This window comes from Pezoporus occidentalis, unplaced genomic scaffold, assembly GCF_034315485.1.
Source record: "Pezoporus occidentalis ecotype Australia unplaced genomic scaffold, CSIRO_AGI_Poc_V1 ctg30, whole genome shotgun sequence".
In the NCBI taxonomy this organism is placed as follows: domain Eukaryota; kingdom Metazoa; phylum Chordata; class Aves; order Psittaciformes; family Psittacidae; genus Pezoporus; species Pezoporus occidentalis.
In genome coordinates, this window is record NW_026914941.1 from 4673224 (window position 1) to 4697242 (window position 24019).

The 24019-nt window shown below is 37.5% G+C and overlaps 1 protein-coding gene across 5 annotated transcripts in view; it reads right to left on the reverse strand.

Annotated features, from left to right (window-relative positions):
* DACH2 (dachshund family transcription factor 2) overlaps positions 1-24019 on the reverse strand; it is a 283607-nt gene that overhangs the window by 33871 nt on the left and 225717 nt on the right. For all 5 annotated transcript variants that reach the window (XM_062627457.1, XM_062627455.1, XM_062627459.1 and 2 more), the window contains exons 6-7: positions 21212-21347; positions 19344-19424 (exon numbers count right to left, since the gene is read on the reverse strand). In XM_062627457.1, coding sequence (XP_062483441.1) covers positions 19344-19424; positions 21212-21347 — 217 coding nt within the window. The remainder of the gene's footprint in view (positions 1-19343; positions 19425-21211; positions 21348-24019) is intronic.

The window sequence follows — 24019 nt, forward strand, 5'->3', positions numbered from 1 at the left end:
CTTCTTATAAAATACAAAACATCCCAATTTTTGTACACTAGCTATTATTCAGTGCAATTTTGAAAACTGTTTAAAAAAACTCAGTGGCTTGCAAGCAAGATTCTTCCTACCATATGTGTTGCAATACGGAAGCAGACTGTAAACATTTCCAAAGGAATTTCATACATATATACATATACACTTTAAACGTTTACAGCAAAATTTAGGTGACCATTATTTTCTGTGGATATGCATTTTCCACACAGTAAAAAAATGTACTGATATAAATGTGGGGTTTGAAAATAATTTATTCTGCATGATCAGCATAGCTACATATGCTTTTCATTCTGAAATCATTCATTCCAGACTTCAAATGATAAAATGGTAACGATTCTCCTGACTTGTACATGTCCACTTTGAAAATACGGTCAAATGTAAGGTTTGTTCAGCAAAGCTGCGCTGCTGATGAAATTGACATTAATTTTGGCTTTTAATTAATAGTTTTTCATAAAGGATATTTTAGTAAAGATACGATACTGTATTGCATACATATCAGTGTGCAAGTGTTTGTGTGTATTTCTATAGACACTGCTGCGCACGCACACACACTCATGTAAGACATACCACCTAAGGGGTAAGGAAATAACTGCATTCAGAATTTAGCCATACTGAAGTAAACTGAGAATCAGAAGGTCACGAAAAATTGCTGATGTAGTCTCAAAAAACACTGGCTTTGACAGTTAAGCCAACTGAAGAAGTTCCCACACCCTATAGCACAGCTCCTCAGCCCCTTCTGTGAAAATCTCCTGGATGCCTATATTTAAACTGCCTCATATAAATTAAGTCTTTTCACTAACACCTCTGGCTGATACAAGCTTGGTATTTTGGGGAGACATTTCCTTGCTTAAGGTATTTTAATGTGGAAACAGACACAATCTGTTTATTCTTACACATAAATCATAGCAGTTAACATCATTTCCCACAAAACTAGGAGTGGGACTTCCAGCTCTCCCACCCCCTTTTTCTTCCCTTTTTTTTTGCTAGCTGAACAGAATATATTATCTTGTCCAGCTTAATGAAGAAATTGAGGATAGTGTGGAAAAGTACACAAAGTGCAGCCTTTGATGGAGAGAATAGGTAGGTGACATCTGAAGGGTTCACTCTGGTGACAGCTGGAGAACAGCCTGCCTGGGTGCCAACCAGCAGGGCTGGAAGCAACCATACTGATGTGACTATGGCAGAGACTTCCCAAAGCAGAAAGGCAAGATTGCTGGGAAGCCACTGCATCAGGCTGTCAGGAAAACAGAACGTCATCTGGGAGATGACCAGAATCATGGAACGGTTCAGGCTGGAAGGAACCGCTGGAGGTCATCTTGTCAGGCAGCTCCTGGCTGCCCAAGTCTGCCTGAAAAATCTGATCAAGCGGTAGAGAAGGTAAGGTACACTTCAAACTCAGGACATTTAAAACTGGTTCGAAAGAAGTATGGTATGACTGGAAGAGGGCTGGCATTTAAGCAGATTACTGGCATGAAAGGAAAAGCCTACTCCACAAACGAACTCCCTTTGGTAGCCTCTGTTCATTTGATGGTATTAAGCGGACAAGTCAAGGAATAAACAATAGCTGAAGACAAGCCCTCAAGCCAGGATTATATAGTGGAAACCCTTTGGCCCTTGTACTAGACCCACCCAGAAACTGCCAGAATACACTACCCAAACCAAGCTGCAGCTTGCCACATCTGCATCAATCACTCACGTGTTGGATCAATCATTATTTGCTATTGAGTTGTGATAAATACCACCATGTTCAAGCCTTCAAACAGTAACTCCTACTTCTTCAAATACATTATGACAGTACTGTTGCTATAAACACATCTGCATCAAATTATTAGGGTAAGAAGTATTTGTGAGCCAGCAGTCTAGAATGGTAAGTTTTAGCTGCACACAGCAAGGTATACACTTATTTAAAAATAAATGTGAAATTCAGTCTTCCACAAAAGCAGCAGTGTCATGAGAAAACCCAGGCTTTAAGTTTTGTAAACGCTGCATTTTCAATATTAGAGTGTCAGTCTTCATTCACTCTCTGATAAGGTTGTCAATCAAACAGCAATCTAGTTTTGTAAGACTTTAACCAAAGATCAAAGCAATGATACTGCTGAGTTCACACTACCTTCCCAGAGATAACTACTTGAACACTTTCATAGCGCTGCATCGATATTAACTTTGCACTATTCCTTCCAAGCAAATAACACAGTACAAAGTTTGACAGCTATTCTGGTTTCTGCTCTCATCCCTGATCTAAACGGAATCCCAGTCCCCATTCCCTCTACCCCTTTATAACTGCCACTGGGATATTGAAGTTGATGATTGCAGGACTTGCATTGAGTTAAACTTTTGCCAATTAAAAAGGAAATGAAATGTGCTTTCTGTCTCTTTTGGGAAACACACTGAATGCCTTTTACTCAATAACAATAGTTGGGCGATAAAAAGATGAGTGAGCAAAATGTGGTATATCATCGTTTTGCTTTTGACTTCAGCCCAATGGCAAATGAAAGGCATCCAAAATCAATTTCAAGAAGCTAATAAATTCAGTATGTGAAAGCAGTGAAAATATAACTTTTGCAGCCTCATCATCAAGCTGATTTGTAAGCAAAGCTGGGCCCAATTCCTGCACACTGTGTCACCCACATTTTCAGTTTCATGCAGGTAATATACTATTTTTAAGGAGCTGATATTCTGAAGCTAAACATAGACATAGATACAGATATATATCTATCTTCCTTCCACAAACATACATCCTGGTGATATCATAATAAAAATCTGAATGTACTACGCCTAGGAAATCATGTTCATCACTATCAGTTACCTCCCTTCGTAACAGTGAAAGAAAGGTGAAGGCTACTGCTGCACACAAGGGCACGCTCGAGGCAGATCAACAGCTGTCCACAGCTCCACATAACTTCCAGAAGAAACCTCTTTATGGCAGCATGGGGAGGGAGCTGTTGGGGTTTTTATTTGCTTGTTAACTTACTGAGAAGTTTGCCAGACCAAGCCCATCTAAAGGCAAGCTTCCAAAGGGATATGAATTGCCCATACTTACAACGTAATTTAAAGTACTCCTTGTACTTTAAATGTGTAGCTTATGAGCCTAGTAGGAAACAATAGAGGGCTTCTACTTACTCCAAAAGCAGTTACTTCAAATTCACATGAGAAGAAAATTTGATCCACATTTTCTACCATGACGTAACAAACCCTGATTCCAGGTCAAGTCCATCCAAATGATTCAGTGGCAACTGCTCTTAAGAGCTAACCGGCCTTTACTGGAGCTTCGCACTAGACATGATTTTGCAATGCAATTACTAAATGACGAAGGGAGGGATGACATGGATGTACCTCCCCTGCCTTGTAAGGCCAGGACTAACTCCTATGAGAGGCGTAACGATGTAGCCTTTGGTTACACACCGGACTTGCACATGCACCATGAAACATTGCCAACAAGTATCAAGCTGAGGCAGGTAAACAGACAACTGCACAGCAGGCCTGGGAACTGTGGGTCTGCGTTGGAAAAAAGAATTTCTGAGAGCAGCAGTTTCTATTTCTGACACAGCCGATCCACATGATGCCTTCTGGATTTTTTTGTTGACCTGAACCAACTGAAGACAGTGATACTGCACAAGGTCAATTATTTAACTTACTTAGAAGTCATTAACAGCATTAAAAGTTTCTTAGGGTGTGGTACTTCTTTACAAAGAATAAATAAATTTTAATACTTTTTTAATAGTTAAAATACTTTCAAAATAAATTAATTTCAAAAAAGAGCAAAAAACCCTCAGGAAAAAAAAACACACAAAAAAAAAAACCCACACACAAAAAAACAAGTCAAAAAAAGAATTATAAAAGTCCCTGAACAGGTAAACAGGTTTCTGACCTTTGCGATTTCTGTGTCAATGTAAAGATGTATTTGTTTCCTGTAGAAAAAAGACATAAAGAGAAAAAGAAAGGAGACAGGCAGGCAAACTGGGTGCTGGATGGAGCTTGGATGAGCAGGATAAAACATGGACAGAAAGTGCAAGTGAAGAATGATGGTGTATGTGGACTGGGGACATGTGCAAGTTTTAGAAAACAGCAGGTGGAGAAAATTCTGGAACAGAATTATATTTAAAGGGGAGAAGTTAAAACTAGGTGAGAACAGAAAAGGAATCACACTTGGGGTGTAAATACTGCTTTTGTCACTTAGTTCATACTGTGAACATGTCCAGGTTTTTCCTCCTCAAGGCAGAATCAAAGGGAAATGCTGTTCTTTCTTACTCTTATTTCTTCAGCAGAGCATCCTCCTTCTCAGATGGTGGGAGCTTTTGTTAGCTTTGACTGTTATTATAGAACCTGGGACAACTATTTCCTCACTGTGCAGAAAACACTATGGTTATTTTTCATATTAGAAATAGCAGATCTTGTTTCCTCTGTCTTTACTCTATGATTTTACTGACCAAATGAAAATGAGTGACTATAAAATCCAACTCAAATCTGAATTACACTGTAAACCCCTCTTTCTTCTGTATATCTATGTTACCTGTTCACCTCTAATGTTTATAAGCAAGAAAAAAATAGTATTTTTTTTAGTCTCAAACACTTTATCCAGCTGAAGACAATCTGTGCCATGCCCTGTCTCCACACTTTCAGCTTCCTGTAATACTTCCAGTAAAACCAGACAGTCTAAGAGATTACATTACTGATATTTCTGTAATACCAAAGATACAAGAGTTATAAATGACTCGTAGATGTCTGTACATCTCCAAGTCACCTTTAAGGTAACAACTCTGGTGCATGTGTAATGGAGTCACCTGGACTTCCTAACACTGCTTTCATGCCTTTCCGTGCGATTGACTGCCCTGATTTACACTATCTAATAAAAACCTATGGGGCTGTGATCATACATTGGCTGGTGGTCTGGATTTCAACAGAATGCAAATGTAAGCAAAAGACATATGAGCACATATGTTTTTATGTGGAACAGAAGTTAAGCTGTGAACACAATACATCACCCTCCAACAAGGAGCTATGTTAGAAGCGATTCCTGTCCACCTTAGGTGACCCACTCATCACGTCTCTGCAACCTCCCCTGCAAGCACAAGGGGGTACTGGAGGAGCTGGGGTGGTCTCTGTTCTAGAGACCCTGTATAGGAGTCCCCTAGACTCCTACACACATTTACAAAGCACTATCCTTCTATACTGTTCATATCCCAGAGCACAGCAATGTATAGCTAAGATGTGTCACCTACCACATGCATAGTGAATTTTTGGTACCATTGCAAACGCCCCTTAGACATTAATATGTGCAGGTAGCATGACAGTAAAATTATGTTTATAAAATGTACTTAAACTGCTGCTATTTCTGAGCACCCTTAATGCTATAGGGTGCTATTCCTTCTCAGACCTCTTGTCAGACTTCGCTAAGCATACAGTGATTTTACATATTTTTAAGCACAAATTACCTACACAGTCCTCCTTGCCCACAGGATTTAAAATTAATTTTCAAATGTAAGCTTAAGATGCTGAATTTTTCTGCATTTCCTTTTATTTTTTTATCTTTGATAATTCCACACAAAAAAATAGTTTCTCCTAAATTCTGAAGGTTTCTTCAAGTATTTCTAAAGATAGCATCTTTATGAAAACATCATAAAAACTGAATATATTTTAATATAAAAATGCCTGACTTGTACCCATAACTGTCTTCACTTAGTTAAAAGGTTTTGATATTATCTCTATTGTTTCTTCTTCAAAGGAGACTCATAATTAGAAAAGTTCTGCAAATTTGCACTAATGAAGCAGAAACATCTATGAAGTAATGAATTTTATTAATCACCATGTAAGCAAATAAATAGAAAACGTTAAAAGTGTAAGTATACCTAGCCCCTTCTTTTTATGATTTTTGTAGCAGTTTGTGTAGAATTATTTCTAAGTCTTTATTCCTAAGAAAAGTTATTCCTAAATCTTAATAACAACTTAAACTGGGAATTGTAATTGTAAGCCTCCTCCACGCTGCAGCACATGACGGCTGGGCCAGCCCAAGCAGTATTCAAGGTTGTTGTAAGCAACTAAGGCCTCTCAAACATCTCTCTTTTGGTCCAGGACTGCCAAAATTAAGTCACTGCAGACACCTCTTACTCCCTAATACGTCTTCAGTGTCACAGCTGCCAGGATGAAAATGGCTGGGAGATATAGGTGATCTTGTGCCCCTGGGGAAATCCCTGCCTCTGTACTGTCTTCTGTCCCACAGAATGCAACACTGTCACAGAGCGGAGCCATAAATATTTAAACTGGAGAGCAAAACATGATTCATAGACTAAAACTAATTAATCATCTGTCCAACAAAACTGAGCTGCATTTAGTGTAGTTCAAAACCTTCAACTTCAGAGTGATGTGAGATCCTACTGCAAGCCACTGCTACTGAATTTTAACAGAAACACAGACAGGTGCTAGGATTTAAGTGCAACCCACAGGACACAGAGATGAGGGGGGTACCTTAACTAAAATCTGGTACTTCTTATTCTTACTCTAACTTCAAACTCGCATCAATACCTTTTCTGGTTTTTGAACTTTATCAATTGGCACCTGAAAGAAAACCCTAAGTCCTTTTCCTGTTTACATTTTTGTTTCCTTCCCCACGTCCAGCATCTCCTTGTCCTCACAAAATCTCTTTAAATCCAGGGGAAAAAAAGGATGCCGTTAAAAATTGCCTTACTACAGTATGTGTTAGCACCACTATATGAAATAATTGCTCCTTGGGAGATTCTAGACAGTCAATTAACCCCCAATTCATGACTCAAGTGGCAGAGCAATGAATAAAGGCTAGGGGTTCAATTCTCAATTAGGATGAAATTTTTTCCTTAATAGTTTAATCTTGTGGTCAATTAAATCCCCTAGTGTTGTATTAATTATTATAAGAATTCTAGGCAACTTCTAGCTTAAAGGTTAGTTATGGTGTACCCCAACTGGACCAGAGTCCTGGACTTGTATTTTTCAAAGCTGAAAGCCTATTCTACCTTAATGGGAGAAATATTCTCTGTGAAAAAAAAAGACAAGGAAATGTCTTTACATTGTGCTTTCCTTATCTGGGATATTTTAAATGTCTCCTGTATTTTTATGCCAGAGAAGAAGACTGTGATTATGTCATACATCATTAGAACTAAGTTTACTGCTGCACACATATTCATACCACTAGTTATATTAAAAAGGATTTCTGAGCAGACTTTTAAGGATTAATCTCATCTCCAATTGCTGAGCTTTTTTCCTACTTTGTTGGGAATAGCAGCTTTGGACCAGCAAGTTACTTTTCCATCTGTCAGACATACAGAGACTATCAGTGTGTGAAGTGCTTTCTTGGTACTCTTTTTGGTAGAATAAAGCCCTGGATTTCCTCAGGGAAGCAAAGGACATATGCTGATGCTCTATGGTTTCTGAGTTGCTGCAGAGATACAGTCCTCTTGGCCAGCCTTCTGTTGAGTAGGTGCTGGAATCATATAAAACAGCAACTTGTGGGGAAAAAAAATAAAATGGAGAGCTCCCTGGCCAAATCAGTGATCTTTTTTCAACTAATTATTTTGCTTGCTCAAAATGAAGCCAGTTTGTCTTTGAAAAGACTGTCTATCATTAGAAAAGAGAAGTATTGAAACTTTTTGAAACAGCTATAACAGATGTCAGTAGTTGAAAGTACAATTAGAAAGCACAACGCCGCAGAAATAAAACTTCAAACAAAAGCGGAAAGAGTTCTTTGTGCACATCAATAATTTAGAATGATTTAAGAACTGTTTTATAGATGCAAGTGGAGCTCTTGCTGTCTATATATAAATTGAATGTGGTCTTTATAAACAAACAAAAAGGGGATACAATCCTTCTAAATTATTTTTAGGATAATTGTTTCCACAACAAACATCATTATTTATCAGTTTTGAAAAGAAGCCAACTGCTAACATTTGAAATACAGAAATCTTGGCAGACAACATGGAAAATGGTAATCTCCCCGCTTTATAAAACCAGTTTTGTGTTTATTTTACACGTTTGTCAAGTTCTTATCTCAAAGCCCATGCAGTGCTACCTATTTCTATCAGAAATCATTATATTTTATTTCTGATCACTTTCTCATAGCTAATTCAGTAACTCAAGAAAGGAAACATTTATTGCTAACAGATGTTGTTACCTTCCTGCTCACTCACGTATTACTATGAACTGATTCAACAGTCTGGAAAACAAGGTTTAATATCTATTATTTTGCCCTCTGGATTTCTTCTGTTATAATCTTTCTGTTTAGATACAGCTTCATTTTAGTGATGCCAACATTCTGAATCTATGCTACAACCACTCATCAGCCAGAACATGTCCATAGCAAACTGTGCAGCACCATTTAGTAAGACCTGAGACAGTCTGCATGCTACAAGCAGTTTAGCCATACCAGCAGCAAGGCTCCCAACCAAGACATACCCCATTTCTGATGTATTCATTCCCCCAGGGGAGCACTGCAGCACTGCACACAACCGGGCTGCAGGACGGCAGCTCCTTTGCCAGAGGGAATTTCTTTAGAGGATGTTTTGCTCTGCAGGCACAACCACTGAAGCTGCTTCTCTGAAGGCTGAGACATAAACTGACCAGATCCCACCAATTGCAGAACTGTGAAGGTATGAGTCAAATCTTTGGAAGACACTTCCATTTTTTCTTCCTTTATTAGATTTTTAAGTGAGTGCTGGAACAGCCCATGGAAGAAGCTGAAGAGGCTGCTCTGAATCAGATGATCTTTATGTTTCTATATTTATAGTTTTATTTTCATGTGTAAACTTAAAGTAAATTATCGATTGAGCATTTGAAACTAGCTGCATTGTCTTTCTCACTTCCCTTTCGTTCTGGGCTAAATTCCCTGTACACTAAAACAGGATTTTGATGGATAGACATTTTCATGTATAGAGAGATAACATTTTCTTTTTCAGATGAGAAAGAAAAGGTGGAAATAAATTACAGTCCCTGAGTTTGTAAACTTTCTGAAAAGGAAATGGGAGCAGACATTCTTGCACTCAGGAGAAACTGATCCCTCAACAGCTTCCACTTACATGCTTGAACACTGGAATACAATTTCACTGAAGTCAACCAGAATACAAAAGGGGAGGCCTCATCCCCCCTACTCAGCTGTTTCCGACCTCATGAGACACCCTGCGTTGTCTTTGAGACAGTTGAACTTCAGCATGAAAAAAATCTAGGGGAAGTAAGGATTTCAAACATCGAGCCTTCATTTATCTACCATTAAAACTTATTAACCCACATGTCTTTGTAGGTCACCCATTGAGCAAAGCCCCCACAAAAATTCTGTCCATTTAGCCACCACTGTTACAGAATGATAATCATATGTTTCAGATACTTGGGACCATTTAGCTTTTTGATGTGACTCATGACGTATCAGTTGCTAGTTGTAAAATTAAAACTCCAGCCTGATTTACAATATTTAATATGTGCTATATAGGTAGTGGTATTTACAAAACACTAATCCTAAAACAGTGCTGAAAAATTATCTTTTATATTAGAGAGATTCTTATTATGAGTAAGACTATAATCGAGAAGTGCCTGACTTATTTTCTACTGAGATTTCAGCATGTGTGTATACAGAGAGATTAATAATGAATGTTCTTGAAACAATAAAACTATCTTTTAGGAACTCATCAAATAGTTTCTAAATATTGGTGTCTCTTTTTTTAAATATCAGAAGCTTCATGCAAACAAAGGAATTATGGTGCAATGGAATCATTATTCTTGGTATTTTTACTGTTGTTATTTTAATTTTACAAACATATTATGCTTTCCTTAAGATACGCTAGTTAAAAGAAAATTCAGTATATATAAATATACTCTTTTTACAAAGTAATTTCAAGCTCTCTCTCTAAATCCCTTCTGCCTGTAATGCCATAGGCTATACAACCATAATGTCAAAAGTCAAACAGAACTCTGATGACTCCTCCTTTAATATGTGAATTTCTCCACACTTTTGCCTGGAGGGTACCTTCATTACAATCACTTTCTAGATTTTAAAACTAACAAAAAAAAAAAAAAAGACAACAATAATAAATACAGGCCAATTTCCTAATTAACAGCATCTAAGATGTCTCCAAAGGTTACAGATGTATAAATAACATTATTTTCTGAGCAATTCATATTTTCTAACCTCTGTGAATTGGCATGTGCACACACATGTATTCCATTTTCTACTCCAGCTCAGCCATCTACCAGAGATGCTCCATCCTTCAACATATTCTGCATCAAAAAGGCATCTTCTACCACACCAGAAGCAACACTCCATGGAACTGTCATAAAAGATTTTACAGTTCTGTATCCCCTCACAGACAACACTCACCCGAACCAGCCATGGCATATATCAGCAAATTCACACAAGCCTAGCTATCAAAAGTCTTGCTATCAAAATACTGCACAGCAGTCCAGGTGATGGATAAAACAGTTTCAAAACTATGCAATGTTTTATAGATTATAACATTTCAAAATACACCTGGAGGCAGAATTTTATTTTTTAAACTGCTTGTTATAGCCTGTCACAGTCTGTCAACTAAAAGAAAACTCTGCTTTGGAAATGACTGTCACTCTGACTACAAAATAAAATAAATCAGTTGGTATTTCAAAAGCAGTATGCAACAGGCAAACATGACCAAAGGAGTGTGCCTGGGGAATTCTGTACTGGAATAACCACAGTCTTTCTAGCTTTCACTCATTTGCCTTGAATTTAAGAATTCTAATAGCTAAAAAGGTTAAAGTATGAACGTCCCCGTGGTGAATGTGCATACAGTCTTTTGGGAAAATTAGACATTTGTAGTAGTTCTCATGAACATGATGAAGCACTACAAATACGTCAGCAATGAACATCATCTCAAAATAACTTAGAAATCCAATTTCTACATTTAAAAGCAGATCAATTAATTCAGGGCTGATTTTCACTGGTATTCACACAAACTAGTTACATATATAAGAGTGATGCCTCAAAAACTCTCAGAAGCCTGATCTTTCAAGCTAAAGCTACAAAGGCACTCGATGGTTCTAATTATGGGTACAAATGTATTAATGAGGCATTGGTGAGATATCTAAAAACAACCAACCACCAACTTAACAGCTGCCTTCAGTCCTCTAAATTTGTGCTGAAGGTACCTCTGGCCAGATGTATTTTGTCTGTGAAGCTTAACTTGGGTCCTATTTGGAGGATTTGACGCAGACTGTAAGCCCAGGGATGACAGCTAATGATCTCATAAACCCCAAATGGAGTAGCCAGCTGAGAAACAAGAGTCCTGTTTTCAAACCATCAGACTATTGGTTTGGGATTATTTAGTAAAGGAGTTTGGGGAGGGGAGAAAACACACAAAGCAGCTCAAGAGTACAGCTGGTAATGCAGCAGGCCAAGGGAGCTAGTTAAGGAGCCTGCTTTTATGAATATTTAATCACTCAGATGAAGTAGGAAAGCTTTAACTAAAGATGGTGTGACAGATGCAATGCAGAGACACAGCAGTCTGAAAGAAGCTTCACTTAGGAGAGCAGATTCAATCTCCTGCTACAGATTCAGGTATTTTGAGAAATACTCTTCCAACAGAGTACCCAATGACTGGCATATCCCAAATACAGCAAGGCACAGGTGTCTCTCCATCCATCTTTTTATCAATCATAAGCACCTGCTACAATAAGAATATTCACAGATGTAAACCTTAGCCAATTGTGAGCACTCACTTCCCAGTTGGTAGCAGGCACCAGCCCCACAGAGCTACTCAGGCAGCCCCTCTCACTGAGCAATTCCCAGCTCTGGCCACCTCACTCACATAGACAGGCACATGAAAATGCTACCGTTAGCATCAGAATGATCGTCCTCCTTGTTCTTCTCATTCTGGTATTTTACAATTTACTGGGTTGTATAACAACTGTACAATGAGAATCTCACAGTCACTTTAGGTTTATCCTTTTGGCAAAGAAATTGCTCCTAGGATTAAGGTAAGTTGAGGGGAGAAGCTGGGAGACATTTTAGGAACATGAAAAATCCTTCAGTATTTTGCACACTTTTTCCCCACTAAATTAATTTATGAAGAGCTTATAACATAAAAAAAAAAAACAAATACAGTGTAGGGGGACAGCAAGGTTTTGGTTAACATAGATAATACGCATTTTATTTACTTGCTGATTCTTACATTATCTCACCCATGCATCTACTTGTTACTGTATTAATAAGAATCATTAAAAGAACATCAGAAAATTAGTACTGAACTTATCCAAAGATGCAGGGAGTTTCATGGAAAGAATTCAAAATGGTCCATTTTTCTTCAGAAAAAAACTCCTTGTTTTAGAACAACTGAAATTATATTGATAACTTACTATTGTGGCCTCCTATTGTATCAGGTGCAATGCTTAATTTCCAAAGTAAAGCTGATAATATGAAAAAGCTACTAAAAGAACTGTCCATTCCCAGAAATAAATATGGCTATAATAGCCAAACACCTAACACAGTAAATAGTGCTGTAGTGGTGCCCTCTGCCCCAATAATTGAACATGAAATCTGATTTCCTTGAAATTACAGCCTGAGCTGGCTGTGGTCTGGACCTCCTTATGTTCTGCAGCCCCAGCGGCTCCGAAGTTCAGTGTATGGGTCATATCAGCTCTGCTAAGAAGCTATCATGTAACTTCATCAATGTAATTCAATGCAATGTCTGAAATATAATGAACAACACTTATTCTGGTTTCATGGCTACCTATCTATTTCAAAAGCATAACCTTTTTCTACTTCCAGTCCAAGGTTACTTCACTACGTTATATGTACACTAGGGATTTATTACATTTTATTATCAGGAATGTTTGTTCTAATGCAGCATGCACACAAACACTTTGGAGATGCACATGAATGTATGGTTTTGGGCCTCCTGTTACCTGAAACCTCTGGGCAAGCAATAAAGAAGGGAGCTCTTAATTGCCATTTTAATGCGACTTTTACGCAGAAGGCAGGCAGACACACTCCACAGAGAGATCTTAAGACATTCAAAAGATCAAATTAGAAAAAAAGTCCTGGATACATAAAAACACTACAAAAAATACCACCCACCAGTGCTCAGGGTGCTCCAAGGCTTCCCCGTAACTCATGCTTTCCAAAGGCTGCTGGCGCAGGAGCAGACATGCACAGCATCCCCCTGTGAGCACCCCTCCTGAATACCAATCAGTAATTTTTCTTTTTTATGCCTTTCAAATCTGATACAGCTCAATAAGATACTACTGAAAACTCAATTCACAGTATTGGAGGAAAAGTGGAAATGGTAAAATCTAAAGAGACAACCAGACTTTGGAGAGTAGTTATTTTACCTTATTACTTGATGATCTTAAGGTTCTTTCCAACCCTAACTATCCTATGATCCTATGATTCTACTTCTGTCTTACTTTATTCTTATTTGCCCATTTTATTCCATGGACTGGATACCTTACTAAAACAGTTGGTTCAAAGCCTTTTCAGTAAAGAAAATTTCAACATTTCAGCACGTCTGTATAGACACATAATTTGTAGTGTTTAGACAGCAATACATTAAAGTCACTGAAATCCAATAAATAAAACATATTAATAAATTATGTATCAATGTAAGAAACTGCCTTGGTCCATCTGCCAGGATCATTATGAAGCAGGTATTTTACCCTTCAGGAAAAAAAAAAACATTCTTAAAAATGATTCTGCAAATAAAGATCTAAAACAAAATTAATGTAGAAGATGTGACCTTGGAATACTTCATCAATCTCTTTGTAATGGCCCTTGTATTTAAAAACATTAGAGCAATGGTTAAACACAATCATAATGATACGAGTCTAGACTAGACATTTCAAAAATCAAAGCTTTGCTTTTACTTTCTATTTACATGTATGGCAAATCTAAGCGATAATAAGAGTTTGCCTTGATGTTATGGGTTTTGGTGCTGAGTTTTTGTGTTTTTTTTTTTTTTTGATTGATTTCCTGATGAAAGATCACATTTTAACAGTTGTCAGTTCACTTGCAGGTTAAATTTAACAACAAAAAAACTTGTGGAGAAAGCCTTTACCCAGAATAGAGCACTGTGCTTCTTATTTTTCAGTATTCTCAGAAAATAGAAAGCATAAAAATATCTTGATTTTTCCAGTGAACATTTGCACTGTGTATGTCACTTAAGATTTTTTGGAAAAAGAAACCCTTGCAACCTTTAAACCCTTGTGTTATTGCCTCCACTGAAGAAATGACCTAATATAAACACCTAATATAAACACTTAGGGACCAAAAAGAACATGACTTCACTTCTAATTTGGAGAGTTTTTCATATATCTCAGGAGGAGATTCGTGAGCACATTCATGAAGAAAACTGCTTTTTTCTCGTTATATCTTTAACATGCAAGCATTGATACGTCAAAGAAACAGCATGATGAGCATTTGAAGTGTTGGCACCTATCGCACACTTTGTATACACACTGCGTGGTACAGCTTCGTACTCTTAGCTCTCTTTCTTATTCCTTGAGCTCTCCATCTGGATGCTTTCAGATTAATTGCTGGAAAAGTCCTCTCTCTGGAGGACACCCCCAACACCAGGGCCTGTTGCTGTTTCAGGTGTTCTGCACCTGCTCGTTCTCCTCCCCTTACATCCTGAGTAACCCAGTCCTTTGGCAATGATTAATTTAAACGCATAAAACCTCTTTTCTGCAAATGAAATACAATACATATAGTTATTATTTCATTACTGTAGTCCCTGCCATCTGAAAATATTTTGCTCAGCTGACAGAAATGATGCAAAATTCCCATTTCCTTGAAGTAATAAAGGGAAAGGTGTTCTTTAATAAAATGAAAAAGGGATAGCTGCCAGACGCTCAGCTTTGGAGACTACCGTCTACGGGAACACGAGACACAGCCTTTGAGTCCAGATTTGTACTCTGATGATGCAGACAACTGGGCTAAAGGAGGGCAGCGTCACCCCGAGTAGCTCTGGGAAATTCAGAGCAAATCACTTTCTCAACAAATACAATCTTTATTTCTACTCAAAGGCTGCTTGAACAATGGTTAAGTCTGGAGTTACTGGTAATTTATGACATTTTCTTACAAAATTTTACTCCACTTCAGGTTAAGTGCAGCTCCAGCAGCCCAAGCACCCATGTGAACACCCGAACACCCAGTCAAAGCATGTTGTGGTCACCCACATATCGTGTTTGCCTCACAAAATCAGAGCAAAGGGGCTGGCTAGCATGTATCAGGCTCTCATCAGGGCTCAGGACATGCCATGGGGCCAGGAAGAACAGCACCTGAGCAGCCTATGTGTATCACTCTTCTCTGGAATAATAACCACCAGCTAGGGGAGCAATCTTCCAAAATATCAATCTTTGGCCAAAATTCTGTTCCCCTGAAGACATGAACACTCACCTTGATTTTACAGTGGCAAGAGGTGGGCCAGTGCCTTTTATTACTCCATCCTATGTGAGGAGTTTGGAATAATTCTTGTCATGCAGTCAAACAGAATAATTGTACTGGCATTTAAGTCTGACTGGAAGGCATGGCCAAATTCTTTTCTGGCTCGTTTAACCTCCCTAATGCCAGAATTCATATGCAGTTTTCTATAAAGCCTATACAGGGCTGTGTCAAACGCAATCTTTTCCCATACAACAGAAGTTTTTCTCAGGATATATACTGAAGTAGATGAATTTAAAATTTAGCTTCTGTGAACAATTGTGCAGGTAAAATGCAACTGTCTAAAACCAGACAGCAGGAAAGCACCATCAGGAAGAATTTGTTGCAGTTTCTGTAAACACTTGGGGCTATGGTCTGTGGAGGATTTTCAAGGCAAAATGCTTGTGCACCATAATGGTTAAAGACATTTGACAAAAAATAAAAACAACTGCAGACCTATAAAGAAGTTTGACTCTGTTGTCCTCTAATGTTAAGCCTCACCCTATTTCCTAAAAAGATGATGACAGGATGTGAGTAATTGAGAGTTAATGGCATTTCTCCCTCAAAAACCTTATGGTATGGTCTAACTGGGCTCTTACCCCTCTGCCCTGAGACAGCCACCAATTCTGTAAAATCTGCCCCACCAACATATACAAACAGCTCAACATAATTGGCACAACCTCATGTTAACTGTCTTCTAAAGAGAAACTGTTAAGCCATATTCTCTTCAGCCCTAATTACCTTGAAATTAGTTTGATGAGAACAAAGTGGCATATTTCTTTCTGGTGCTGAGATCACTTAAAACAGGACATGGAAAAACAGAAACTGTGTATCCTGAGGGATATCAAAGTATTTGTCCATAATCATTACACTAACCTCTACTGTTTTTTATGCTAAGATTTCACGTAAATATTACTACTGCTAAATTTTAGTTACTTAATTTTCATTTCTTGCTAACTTAATTGTTACAGAGTGCTTAGATTTGTAAAGTTATACCAAGGTGCCTAACAAAAACATGTTCAATATATGCCTTCAATAATTTCTTTGTTGTTTGAAAACTTCCAACTTACAGCAAAGCTGGCATTTTATGGCCTGCAGAGCTATAAATCATTTTTAAAATCATGATGATATTACTCAAAACAGATGTGAAAACATATGCTTGCTACGGTTGTATAAATCGCTTACTTGTCATACTTAATAAATGTTGATACTTTTATTTTAACTACATTCCTTCTTAATAACTTTGAAAACCTTTTCTATGGTAAAGATATTTTACCTCAGTAAAAGTAATGGCAGGTTTTGAAAAACAAAGCTTGTTCTGTATACAAATTACATGTATATTTTTTTGCAGATCAACCCAGCACAGACCACACTCTTCACTGACTGTCCATATCTGACTATGAAAAAAACATTCAATATATCAGAGGTGCACCAGAGCCCAAACTAATTATACACAAGAGAATAAGAACAGTATTAGGAACAAAGGATCCATATGCGAGCAAGACAAATCACTGAAAAATAACACTTGGTTGGGGTGACAGAGCACATACAGGCTGGGGATTTTCAGAAGCAAAGTACTGACTCTGTCCTACTGGTGAAGTCCATCAGTTACTGGGTGCTTGCATCCTGTAAACCCGAGATTCCTACAGCAACTCTAATACAGGTCTGTCACATGGCCAAATGCAAAATCAGCTTTAATTTGTTAGACACACAATGTTGGTGCCTTTAAAATTTAGCATTTGTCCCACTATAACGTCAAAAGGTTTTAGTTCTGGAGTCATGGCGTTACTTGGAAATGACATCTTTACCTGACAAAAAGAAACAATTTCTCATTCTCATGTTTTCAGAAATAAAAAAACCCCGATCTGTGCAGATCAAGTAGAAAACCAGAAACCTTATTCTACATTTAAAATGATAAGCTAAAATTATTTTGAAGCACGTTTTTCTCATGCAGATGAATCTCTGAACACTGAGTTCATCCTAAAAAAATTCCCCTAAGTGCATGCAGAAGTAACACACGTATAAAGATATATTTCCCAGTACCTAATCAATTAAAGATAATAATATGCAAAAATGTAGATCGGGAAATGAATAAACCTATGCAACTTCAATTTTAAGGTAAATTATGGTACACAAAATTTTAGCATCAAATCTTTGTGATTTCGTATATGTTACAAGGAACGCTCAGTGATCACAGGAGCCTGGGAATTAGGTTCACAGGTGGTGGAGTTTAAATTACTTTCACGCTTTTGGGGATTTCTGAATTGTCTTTTCTGATTCTTAAACTGTACCTTCCTTCATCCATCCTGCGTGACAGGACTGCTACTACAAATAACAACATGATTTGCATCTTTGAACCCCATAGGATATTGAATTGTTTCACTGAAAAATGATGAAACATGAGGGAAGAAACCTTGCATGGTTCAACAAACTTAAAATCAACTACACTTTCAGATTTAGATTAAATACACATCTATCTGATTACTACAGAAATGTAATGTTTTAATCTTAGGAATGAAGGTATGGTTGATAACTGTTTAGCCTCTGGTCTGTAAATGTCAACAAGAGTCAAAGAGGGAATGATTTAAGCGTGATTATCCAGACAAAACTACCACAGAATGGCAGAAAAGGGCTCTTCTGGGGTTCATGAGGGAAGTGCTTAAATGTCTAGAGAAAGCAGTGACTAGAAAACAGCTTCTTCAGCTTTCAAGAAGAGAGATTCAAGTACAAAAATACAAAATATAAGGAGGAAATTTCAGATTCTTCCTCCCAAAGACTGGATCATTCACAGGCATCTAAGGAAAAAGGCTGATTATACAAAATCATGAATACACCCAAGTAATTTTATGTAAGTCTGGAACCACAGGGTAAATGGAGCCTCCAAATTCTTTTCTGAGTTGCTCATAAATTTGTCCATACCTGTCTTCTCGTTTTTTTTTCAGAAAATACATCAAAATCACCTCAATCAAAATATAAATCAGGTTGTATTTACATTTATGATAACATGTTTCATATTAAAAGTAGACTTCTAAGTGCATTTATATTTTCTTCTCTTTTGGTTGCTTCCTTCTCTTCCCATCTTTTTCACTCTGAAACCTTACTACCTCCCTCGGTTTATACCTTTGCAGTATTCTTCCAGTATTGACTTACCATTGGCTTTCTTTTATTTCTTTATATCTTTCCTTTTTTTTTTGCAGGCACTGATGTCATATGGTGCTGTCTGTATGCAATGCCAGAACAAACCTCGTGCCTATTAATATGCAAGTTGTTTTTTTTTTGTTATATTTGCACGGAAACAAAATGCTGCTTCTTCCTTGATGTGCAGCCACAGACACCACATGCTCTCCATCACCAAAGTACTTCCTCAGGGCTTACCTGCATACACCAACAATAACCACTTTTTCCAGTACACAACAATCACTGCAGGGAGAACCAAGTAGAAGAGCCACTGCCCTGCCTCTAGGACTGCCACTACAGGCCAAATGTCACTTCTTCCCTTGCTGCCCCTTACTTGTGAGGTAATGCAGTATCATTAGACACGAAAAATGGCTTCTTTCCCTCACTTAGGTACCAGCATTAGAGTAGTCTGCACACGCATTCCCTGGAGGCTAAGAAATAATACCATGTGACTCATCACATATTTGCTAGGAACTTCATAAATAATTGAGCCAAAAGACCAGCAAAACATTAGCCCCACACTACATAAACCAAGAAGCAAAGATTTGGTTGCTTACACTTCTAAGGATAATACCATGTAAATTCACTGGATACATTATTCTTTGCATTTAGGCACTAAGCATTCTTAAATTTTTAAAATAATGCCATTGCATATGCAGAATCCCAGAAAAAGGAATACACACATAATAAGTGTAATTAAATGCCTGTGATGGAAAACAGTCTGTAATTTTACCTTTCTCCTTTTGTACTTTTTTTAGGCTGGTCCCAGTTTCTTGATCAATGAGTTCTCCTTCCCTGTTGTTGGTCAGCATAGCTAAAAAAGTCAGAGTGCACAACTTTTTAACACCATCAGTAAAAAAAAAAGCCAGAACAGCAAAAATATTTAATTATATTTTCTCAGTATTTTTACTTAACAGTTCTTTATACTACGTAAGTTCTAAAGCAATTGATCAATTTTGCTGTCCACAATCAACCATTTTGCTCTCCCAGTTCGGCACTCAAGAGCCAAGTAAAATATGCACCAAAAGCAAATTTGCTCAACTTGATAAAACAAAAATACCAAGATAAAACCCAAATTACTACTGAGATGAATGTGATTTTTTTATTAAATGTTTAGATTCTCTAATTAGAGAAGTACTTCATAGGAACCATTTTGGAGAGAAATAGATTTAAGGATTTATGTATTTGTAATTACCTGTAACGCAGCAAATTTAAAAACTCCAGTTTGACAGCTAGTAACCCAAATTGATAGATGACAGCAAAACCCCAATACACTGTAGTGCTGAAAAAACCTCTTTACTTCACACCTGCAAGATCTGTGAGAGGTGTTAAGTTTATAATTTCAGGATGCCTATTTTCTTTGTTCTTATTTGATTAACACATTTATTACAGAAGTTATTCCAGTCAGAACACTTGTTAAAAGCTTCATTGCCATATTATAGGGAAAGCTATTTCTTTTTGTTTTAAATTGCAAAAGTGAAAACATACATTCATATAGATAAAAAACACATAAACATATCTTTACGAATTTCAGCATTAGAGTTCAACACAGAGAAATGTTCAGTTCAACCTAAATAAAACCTAGTTATCTTTCAAAAACTTTCAGCACCACTTCTGAAGCCCAGAGGCTTGCAGTGTGTGCAACTGCTGTGTTAACAGCAGCTTTCAAGGCAAGGGTGAGGACTAAAGTCCCTTTTTCTCTCTTGTTATAGGAAGTCACATTTCTTGTCCTGTAGATTTCTAGTCCTATTTTACCTATGAATGAGCTGAGGGGAATCTACTTTCTAGTCTATGTCCTGTGTATGCATATATTTAGGCAAAATAGTTCAGGTTCTACTGATTAGTTTGTGTAGACCCAACTGTGTGCTATATAGTGCCATGGTGCTGCTGCATGGCTCAGTCAAAACTGTAAAACCCCAGCAAGCAGCTGAATAGTTACTTGATGGGAGTGAGGTCTATGCTGACTACATGGACTCCGCTGCTTTTGTAGTTCAAATCTAGCTCAGCAATGTCTGCATGAGCTCTAGCCATACTGAAGACAACGGTGTTGACATACACTGACATGAAGAGATGCTAATTGACTTGCCCTAGATCCCTCATGGAAGCACCAGGAATAGGATCTGAACTTCTCTAGACTGAATCAGCATTTTAAACACAAGATCGATAACGCACAGGCTGTAAAAGCTGTGGTGTAGACACCAAAAAAATCAGAAAGCCCTCAGCCTCATGGTGATGATGGAATGTGTGAGCATAAGGAGGTTTCCGGAATGGAAAAGCCATCATATAATCTATGAAGAAAAAGATACTTTGCTATTTTTCAATTCCAGGTGCCTTCATATGCACTTTCATACTCCACCATGCAAGAGAATTCGGTTTTACTGGAGAAGGGATGGTATTTTCTGTTCAAGGACAGATACTTGCATACAGTGGATCTGAGGGGCTGGGCTCGGCATAGTGATGAACCTAATAAAACAAACTGTAGTGATGAACTTTCTGGGGGGTTTTAGCAAGTAAGTGCTTTCTTGAGTTTCCCAGCAAACAAACTTCTAAAATTCTTGAGGTCAGTAAATGCAAAGAGGTGTGAGGCTGCAGAGCACTAACCAATTCTGTCTGGTGTGTTGTCCAACTGGGATGGTGAGCTGGACACGCTGCTGCTCTGATGGGAGGAAGCGTGGCTCCCAGGCCGCTGACTGTCTTCTAGAGATGGAGCTGGAGAAGGGCTGTCTTGGATCCTTTCCTTGGAACAGAAATAAAACAAGATCTGTGCAATTTGACTCATGAACTTCACTAAGTTCAATGAAAAAACTGAAGCTGGCTTAAAACACCAATAATAAATGGTCTTTCCAAGATAAATAGTGAACTGAGAAAAACTGAAATGTCTTTTGACCAGTGTAGTAATCTACAGCTGAAAAGACTACAGCTTTCTGCATGCAATGTATCTGGGCAACAGCTTTTCATCCTCTTTCTCATGACAAAGCATCTGCCATCTCTTTTCTTTTTTTCTGGGTAACTTTTTATTTTCTAAGTTTTTCACACATAGGAACATAAAGAATTACAGAATTATTAAGGCTGGAAGGGACCTAAAGAATGTTCTTTCATATTGTTCTCAGATAATACTTTTAATCTACAGATAGGAAAATTGACATGTATGAATCAGATTCGCAATAATAACTCAGATTTGGACTAAGCTGTCAATAAACGCAGTCAAATTTGTAAACTCACTAGAATATGTACCTGAAATTACATCAGCATCTTCTCAGAGTAGCACTCAAACACATTTTAAAAGCTGTGGCACTGCTAAGAAATTCACTTCTACAAGAAAAGCATCACTGACTAACAAAAAACAGAATGTGCTTGCAAATTCTCATTTACTTGAGAAACTTTGTTGTTAACCTCTAATTTAAATATGCACAGTATTTCAGGTAAGAAGAAAAACATAAGAAATTATAAAAATTTAGCAAAACTAAGTGCCGCAGTTTTGTGTATCTGTACTTGCAGATTGCCTGAAGATACCATGGATTTTTCATTAGTAAAAATCTTTAGGAACAGGTTAGACAAGCATGGCGTAAGTACTAATTCATCCTGTCTTGAGGAAGGCAAGAGACTGTATGACCACTTGAGATCCCTTCCAACCCTGTGCTTCCACATGTATAATTTTCTGAATCAATTAAAAATTCCAGTACCCTTCATTCCTGTTCCCAGGACCAACAAAAAAATGTAAATCTGCTGAAAGGGACAGGTCATGACCTGAGACACTTTACATATTTTTAAAAACCCTTCTGTATTTTAATCCTCTGTGACAGATCCCTGAAGGTGCAGCTCCAAAGGAGAGATGCTAACGAGGGGATGCTTGATTTTACAGAAATCCAGAAGCTGCATCTTAGGAGTTGCCTTCATCCCTGGCAATCAGCTGTTCCCCATGGAAACTCAGAACTGAAATATTACTTTCAGGTTTTTTTTAAAGGGAGATCCTCTTACCCCCACCTCATTAAGAACCACAATTACAGTGTAATCTGGGGAAGCTGTCTCAAAGGAACTTCGCAATTTCTCTGCCTTCCTAACCTATTCTCAAAGATCTTTCATTAGGAATATGCAATCTGGCTACTGGGGGGGGGCAATTTACTGTGTGCTTTGAAAATAAACTCACTAACATCTGAACTTTTTACACAGTTTTTGCTAGACAGTATCCTAAATCAGTAACACAGCTTTAGGAAGAGAATGGTAGATTCTAATAGTTTTTCCACTATAAACAGCTAGCAGAATAGCTTCTGTTCATAACCTGTTGCGGCAACTCATTAATAACACTGGCAGTAGGACTGACCTTTTAAGAGTATTCTGTTACCCATTAAAACCATCTCTCTAAACCACACTCTTCTTCACATTTACAGATATACTTGAGAATGATGCAAAGGCAATATGAGATTGGATCCTCCTAATAACAAGGGATGGTGCCTGACTATTCCAATCACACCAGCTGAAAACATAGCACTGAATGTGTTTTTAATAGGATAGTTATTGTACATTAAATAACAACTGAGGCACAAGATCTTGTAACAGATGTGTATCTATTACATAGCTGTTAATCCTCTATGGATCTGTTTTCACTAATTACCTGTTATTTAATGAACATACAATAACTAATAAATCTTAAAGGAATATCTTTAATGGCAGTAGTTTTGAATGCTAATTAAAATGTTTATTAAGTTTTAACAGATATGAATATATTATCTTGGGTTACAAGTTCTTAAAATTTTGGTAACTGAATGGTTTTAAATAAACAGTTTCCAAATTCGGGGGGGAGGGGGGGGGGGGGAAGTCAAAAGTCACTGATTGTAAAGTCTCCTGTGTTTTCCTCTTCTCAGCCTCCAAAAGAATGGTTTTAGAGGTTGCTGAGATAAAGCAGAAAACAGAGTCAAGACTTTGTGGATGGGCTGCTTAGTAAGTTGCCTGTACAAGTAATGTTCTAAACCCAAGAAGTATTCTCCTAAATAAATGATGAAAGACATACCTGCAATCCTGAGTTTATAAATACTGTGTGTCTTTTACCTTTGTGTAAATAATAGCTTCCAAATAGGTTACTGCTAACAGGCTACAACTATGACTGCAATTTTATTTGCCTGGATTTCAGTTTTAACTGTCCTCTTTGGCACCATTCTCCCTTTTTTTACCACAGTGAGCACTCAATTTACAATTAAGATACCATTTTGAAATGATTAATTTAACAGAAGAGTACATAGTGTAAGTAAATTTCATTGTCTACTACAACCATGAAAATGAATAGCCAAGAAGAGGACATGCCAACTGTTCTGCAAAAAAAAGCTATGAACAAATATGACTATGAATTAACACTTAGATATCACACAAACAGCCATATATGTCATCTTAAATGGGAGTTATTTGAGTAATTCA